The sequence below is a fragment of the Leucoraja erinacea genome, chromosome 7 (genome assembly GCF_028641065.1).
Source record: "Leucoraja erinacea ecotype New England chromosome 7, Leri_hhj_1, whole genome shotgun sequence".
Taxonomy (NCBI): domain Eukaryota; kingdom Metazoa; phylum Chordata; class Chondrichthyes; order Rajiformes; family Rajidae; genus Leucoraja; species Leucoraja erinaceus.
Genome location: NC_073383.1, coordinates 70067316 through 70074630, shown reverse-complemented (window position 1 = coordinate 70074630; position 7315 = coordinate 70067316). Strand labels below are relative to the sequence as shown.

General features: G+C 47.3%; 1 protein-coding gene across 2 annotated transcripts in view; it reads right to left on the bottom strand.

Moving 5' to 3' along the window:
• Nucleotides 1-1042: 1042 nt before the first annotated feature.
• Nucleotides 1043-7315, bottom strand: part of si:dkey-3d4.3 (ras guanine nucleotide exchange factor F) — a 57795-nt gene continuing 51522 nt past the window's right edge. For both annotated transcript variants that reach the window (XM_055638745.1, XM_055638746.1), the window contains exons 7-8: nt 5069-5255; nt 1043-1996 (exon numbers count right to left, since the gene is read on the bottom strand). In XM_055638745.1, the coding sequence (XP_055494720.1) occupies nt 1234-1996; nt 5069-5255 (950 nt within the window). In that variant the 3' untranslated portion in view covers nt 1043-1233. The remainder of the gene's footprint in view (nt 1997-5068; nt 5256-7315) is intronic.

Sequence of the window (7315 nt, the reverse complement as noted above, 5' to 3'; positions counted from 1 at the left end):
TTTAGAAGGATGAGAGGATATCTTATTGAAACATATAAGATTATTAAGTGTTTGAACACGCTAGAGGCAGGAAACATGCTCCCAATGTTGGGGGAGTCCAGAATCAGGGGCCACAGTTTAAGAATAAGGGGTAAGCCATTTAGAACAGAGACGAGGAAGCACTTTCTCACACAGGGAGTTGTGAGTCTGTGGAATTCTCTGCCTCAGAGGGCGGTGGAGGCCGGTTCTCTGGATACTTTCAAGAGAGAGCTAGATAGGGCTCTTGAAAATAGCGGAGTCAGGGGATATGAGGAGACGGCAGGGACAGGGTATTGATTGGGGATGATCAGCCATGATCACGTTGAATGGCGGTGCTGGCTTGAAGGGCAGATTGGCCTACTCCTGCACTAATTGTCTATTGTCTACCTCATTCACACAATTAAATATACATGTGTTAGCTCTTTCACAAGTCGGAGACAACTCATTTGAGTTTAATTGATCGATTGATGGAAAGACACAAGATGGGAACAGGTCCTGTGGCCCAACAAGTCTACGCTGAGCCTTAATACCCACTCACACTGGTTCTATGTTATCCCATTTTCACATCCACTCCCTTGCACATGTGATGGGCAATTTACAGAGGCCAAATAACCTGCAAACCTGCACATCTTTGGGATGTGGGAGGAGATCGGAGCACCTGGAGGAAAGCCACAAGGGCACAGGGAGAACGTGCAAACTCCACATGGACAGCACCCAAGGTCAGGATCGAACATGGGTCTCTAGTGCCTTGAGGCACTGTGCTGCCCTGGTGGTAGAGCCTGCTACAAAAGCTATGATTCTCAGATATGGCATATATCCGAAGAAGGGTCTCGACCCGAAATATCACCCATTCCTTCTCCCCAGAGATGCTGCCTGTCCTGCTGAGCTACTCCAGCATTGTGTGTCTCTCTATGGCATATCTATTCCAGCTGGCAATGATCTTACAAATGAAAGATTTGTAAACTGACAGAACAAATCACATCACGAGGTAGCCTTGAAATGTTTTGAAGAGAAAAATACTGCATAAATGTCTAACCAGTTTATCAGCATGTATTAGCTTAAGGCGTGTACACATCCATAAAAATAAAAGCTCTTTAGAAAATGTTTGTTTTAAATTTAGCATTATTGGCACAAAATACAAAATAAATATGTTCGATCACTCTTGTCTAAGCTTGTCCAAAACTGTCTGTTAACGCACGGAGCACGCGCGTAGACTTAACACTTTAGAAATGTTTCACAGAGTTTCATTTGCCACAGTGAAATATACCTCTGTTCAGAATTTGGTTTACCACCAACTACCAGAAGAACTTCTGGAAGGTTGTCAGTTTGTAAAGGTGGTGGGTCTCCATAGTGTGTGGTCTCTGGCTGGGCATCTTTTATAACCCCGTTCTCGCCGTGTTCCTTGGCGCTGTGTTGTGAAGGAGGCGGCTTCGGGAGGCGATACGCGTGTTGGCGCGGCCACAGTACCACGGGCGTTGCGGACATGGGCCAGGTCGACCCCTGAAGCCTCTCGCCCCTCTCCGAGGACTGTACGCTGAAGGTCATCATCTCGATGTTGTCGGAGTTTGCGCTTCGGTTTCGCGACCGGCCCGGCGACGAGCTGCAGCGCTCCGCCACGTTCGGCGTGGAGAAATTCAAGCAGCAGGCGCCCTTCAGCCCCACCAGCTGCTGCCCGCTGCACTGGTCGCACGGGTGGGTGTTGTTCTCAACGCAGATGCAGCTGGGCGTGGTTGGTGTGGAAGGGGCGCTGTCGGGACGTGCCTCCTGGAAGCTGGCACCGACCCCCACCGTGCAGTGGTAGATCTTGGCGGGAGGGGCCGTCTCCGTGCCTGGGCTCAGCCTCTCCCACGCCTGCGTCGTCAATTGGAATTTCCACAGGCTGTTGCTGGAGCTGCTGTGGTTCCTCCCTCCTCCGAAGATCAGCATGCTGTCCTGGTATACAACGGCAGAGTGCCCGACTAACTGGCGAGGCCCAGAACTGTGAGAAGGAAAGAACTCATGAGTTTATTCGCAGCAAAGCTGGCCGCACAACCAGAAGTTCAAGCACCTGGGAAAGCATGTGGCGGCACGGTGGCGCAGCGGTAGAGTTGCTTCCACGTAGCGCCAGTGTTCCAAGTTCGATCCTGACTACGGGTGCTTGTCTGTACGTTCTCCCCGTGACCTGCGTGGATTTTCCCCGGGTCCCCCGGTTTCCGCCCACGTTCCAAAGACGTACAGGTTTGTACGTTAATTGGCATGGTAAATTTGCAATTTGTCCCGTGTGTGTGTGTGTATGTGTGTGTGTAGGATAGTGTTGATGTGTGGGGAACGCTGGTCGGTGTGGACCTGATGGGCCAAAGGGCCTGTTGCCGCGCTTATCTCTAAAAACTAAACTAATGGCGAGGGGTAAACGGGCCTGTTTTGTCAGTCATACGTTTAAGAAACATTTGGTCAGGTACATGGATAGGACAGTTTTAGAGGGATATGGGCCAAATGCAGGCAGGTGGGACTAGTGTAGATGGAGCATGTTTGTTGGTGTGGGCAAGTTGGGCCAAAGGGCCTGTTTCCGTGCAGTATGCCTCTGTTAAATGATGAGTAATCTTTTCCTGCCAATCAACTATGCTTTCTTATCCCCATATCCTTGATCCCTTTATGAAAGTCCCGGATAGAGTGGATGTGGAGAAGATGGTTCCAGTATTGGCAGAGTCTAGGACTCGAGGGCACAGCATCAGAATAAAAGCGCGTACCTTTAGAATAAAGATCTTTAGCCAGAGGATGGTAAATCTGGAATTCATTGCCACGGCTGGTTGTGGAGGCCAAGTCATTAGGTATTTTTAAAGCGGAGATCGATAGTTTCTTGGTTAGTAAGAACGTCAAAGGTTACGGGGAGAAGGCAGGAGAATTAGGTTAAAGGGAAAAATAGATCAGCCATGATTGAATGGTGGAGGTGACTCGAAGGGCCGAATGGCCCAATTCTGCTCCTATGACTTATGAACATGATTCCTCAGCATCCAAAGGTCTATCAATCTCAGCTTTGAATATTCTCAGTGACATTATTTTCATCCACTGTCCATTGGGTGGTGGAGTTCCAACGATTTGCAACTCCTGAGTAAATACATCTCTTTGCTCTGTTCTGACACCAATGCTCCTGACCTCTGCTCTCTCCTGTCTTGGGAAAGAGCCTTTTCAAATTTGACTTATCAAGCCCCACGTGTGTGTTTAATGTCACCTTGCGTTCTTTTCAAACTCCAGAGAATATTCAGCTCACTCTCTGCCCTCTCAAACTGTCTATCAGCTCAGGAACCATTCCAGAGAACCTCTGTTAAACCCATTCCAAGGAGCTCCTTCTTTAGATAAGATGAAACAAACTTCATAATACTTAAGCTATGTCTCCCCATCCCCCTCCCCTAGATGCCCCCTACTCTTATAGTCAAATCCCTTTGCAATGCAAGCATATCATTTTTCAACGAAGATAGACACAAAATGCTGGAGTAACTCAGCAGGACAGGCAGCATCTCTGGATAGAACGAATGGGTGACGTTTCGGGTCGAGACCCTTCTCCTGACTGATTAAAGATTAAGTATATAAGGAAGACAATTGCAGCTTTTTATTTGTTTGTAACTAAGAAATAAAATGCTTTAATCTCCGAGTAGAGTCTCGACATCTTCAGTCTTGACCCGGAAACCTCACCCATTCCTTCTCTCCCGAGATGCTGCCTGCCCCGCTGAGTTACTCCAGCATTTTGTGTCTATCTTCGGTGTAAACCACCATCTGCAGTTCCTTCCTGCACCTATCATTTTTCTACTAAAGGCTGCAAAACAGCAGTGCCTCCTCAGTACTACACGTGGCTTTCAACCTAGAGATTTGTGCTTATTGCTCTGAAATGTGACAGAAACCAAGACCAAGAGGAATGAGTGAGAATGAAGTATAGCCAACATCGCACAGCTTTTAAAAGCATGGAAGTGAAAGTTCAGAAAGGAAAGTCAAGCAGAACTGATTTCTAAAAGAACCAAAAGGCCTTTCACATAACCGAGTAGTAAAGGCCATTGAATCAAGAGTACGCAAATATATTTTTAGTAACTACATGCGTTTCCCATTAAAAAAAAACAAATGGTGTTAAACAACTGTAAAAGGTATTGCATTTGCCAACAAGATTTTACGTCAGTGTTGAATATGTTTTAGTATGAATTAACTCAGTGGTATATTTCACAAATTTAGCAGTGGTCAGAAGACTATTTCTGTACACTTGCTAATCGGGGATATGGCTTAGGTATGGGACTGCATGCAAGAAAACAATTTCACTATGCGTTTGTACTTGTGCCAATGAAAGCACCATTTGATCTGGGATAATAGGCTTCTGTCGATGTATAGTTTCTGTACCGACCAACGATCCCCACATGTTAGACAATAGACAATAGGTGCAAGGAGTAGGCCATTCGGCCCTTTGATGCATTCAATGTGATCGAGGCTGATCATCCCCAATCAGTACCCCGTTCCTGCCTTTTCCCCATATCCCCTGACTCCGCTATCTTTAAGAGCCCTATCCAGCTCTCTCTTGAAAGCATCCAGAGAACCTGCCTCCTGAGGCAGAGAATTCCACACACTCACAACTCTCTGTGAGAAAAAGTGTTTCCTCGTCTCCGTTCTAAATGGCTTACCCCTTATTCTTAAACTGGGCCCCCTGGTTCTGGATTCCCCCAACATCGGGAACATGTTTCCTGCCTCTAGCGTGTCCAAACCCTTAACAATCTTATATGTTTCAATAAGATCCCCTCTCATCCTTCTAAACTCCAGAGTGTACAAGCCCAGATGCTTTTAGCGCTATCCCACACCGGGGATAATTTTTTACATTTACACCAAGCCAATTAACCTACAAACCTGTACGTCTTTGGAGTGTGGGAAGAAACCGAAGATCTCGGAGAAAACCCACGTGAGCCATGGGGAGAACGTAAAACTCCGGACAGACAAAGCACCTGTAGTTGGGATCGAACCCGGGACTCTGGCAGCTGCAAGGGCATGGAAGGCAGCAACTCTGCCGCTGTGCCACCGTGCCCGCCCTGTCTTTACTGACCGTGTTTTGATCTTGGACCAGGTGCTGCCGATGAAATCCCACTTCCAAAAGTCATTCTGCTCCACAAGTCCAACCAGACCGCCGAACAGGTACATCCCGCTGCTGTAGACAACTGCAGAGTGACTGTATCGTGGTCCTGGCCCCACGTCACCAGCCGAGCACAATACTGGGCACCAGTCCTTGGCATCTGGTGCGGAGAAAAACAAGAACCATTTAACAACCTGGAAACAACAATTCTCGGTTAGTACGGGTGTCAGAGGTTATGGGGAGAAGGCAGGAGAATGGGGTTAGGAGGGAGAGATAGATCAGACATGTTTGAATGGTGGAGTAGACCTGATGGGCCAATTGGCCTAATTCTACTCCTATTCCTCTTAGACAATAGGTGCAGGAGTAGAACATTCAGTCCTTCGAGCCAGCACTGCCGTTCACTGTGATCATGGCTGATCATCCACAATCAGTACCCCGTTCCTGCCTTCACCCCATAACCCCTGACTCCGCCATCTCTATCTAACTCTCTCTTGAAAGCATCCAGAGAATTGGCCTCCACTGCCTTCCGAGGCCGAGAATTCCACAGATTCACAACCCTCTGTGTGAAACGGTTTTTCCTCATCTCCGTTATAAATGGTTTGCCCCTTATTCCTAAACTGTGGCCCCAGGTTCTGGACTTCCCCAACATCGGGAACATGTTTCCTGATGACCTTATAACAATGCAGACTCTCTCACGCTTCTGCCGACTTGGTGGGTGTTATCGTCCCCCTGCTCCGTGTCCACTTTGCTCGCAAAACGACTGCTCATTTTAGGTTTTTAGTTTATTTTACTCTAGATTTTCGACATATAGCGCAGAAGCAGGCACTTGGGCACGCAATCCCTGTGCACTAGCATAATTTTACACAGCGGGACCAACTCAGAATTTTTTACCGAAGCCAATTAACCTGGAAACCTAAACGTCGTTGGAGGAAACCGGACCATCCGGAGAAAACCCACGCAGGTCACGGGGAGAACGTATCAACTCCATACAGACAGCACCCATGGTCGGGATCAAACCCGGGTCCCTGGCGCTGTAAGGCAGCAACACTACCGCTGTGCCACCGCGCTGCCCCTGTCTTCTTTTGTGAAACATGTATCAGCAGTTCCTAGTTTCTATGTTTAAGAAGGAACTGCAGATGCTGGAAAATCGAAGGTACACAAAAATGTTGGAGAAACTCGGCGGGTGCAGCAGCATCTATGGAGCGAAGGAAATAGGCAACGTTTTGGGCTGAAACCCTTCTTCTTCCTAGTTTCTACACTGGGCTGTTACTAGCTGTGCCACTGTCACTTCCAATGGTTGGGTCTTAACCAATTCCGCGGTACTCACCTAACGCGACATGCTGACCTGACATGAAGAACTTCCCGACTTTGGTGCCAAAATCCCTCTTTCAATGCTCTCCTGCATCTTCCTGCCTGAGCTTCATTTCATTTCACATTGACCATTTCAACAATGTTGAATACCTCTGCCCTTATCATGCCAACCCAACAGAGGCCTTGGCCAAGGGGTGACCTCCTGAGGGGTCAGCTGCCCCCCCCCCAATCTGCTCCCGGACAAGGCACAAACAAGTCCACACGCTCAAACCATTAATTAAGAGAAAGCATGTGGTGAAAATGAACACGTGATGTCCTAAAATAAGACAACGAGCTATATAACCATATAACATATAACAATTACAGCACGGAAACAGGCCATCTCGGCCCTACAAGTCCGTGCCAAACAATTATTTTCCCTTAGTCCCACTTGCCTGCACTCATACCATAACCCTCCATTCCCTTCTCATCCATATGCCTATCCAATTTATTTTTAAATGATACCAACGAACCTGCCGCCACCACTTCCACTGGAGGCTCATTCCACACCGCCACCACTCTCTGAGTAAAGAAGTTCCCCCTCATATTACCCCTAAACTTCTGTCCCTTAATTCTGAAGTCATGTCCCCTTGTTTGAATCTTCCCTATTCTCAAAGGGAAAAGCTTGTCCACATCAACTCTGTCTATCCCTCTCATCATTTTAAAGACCTATGAAAACCTCTGAGAGAATAAAGACCTAACATTCTAGTAAATTCTAGTAAATCTCCTCTGTACTCTCTCTATTTTGTTGACATCCTTCCTATAATTGGGCGACCAAAATTGAACACCATACTCCAGATTTGGTCTCACCAATGCCTTGTACAATTTTAACATTACATCCCAGCTTCTATACTCAATGCTCTGATTTAT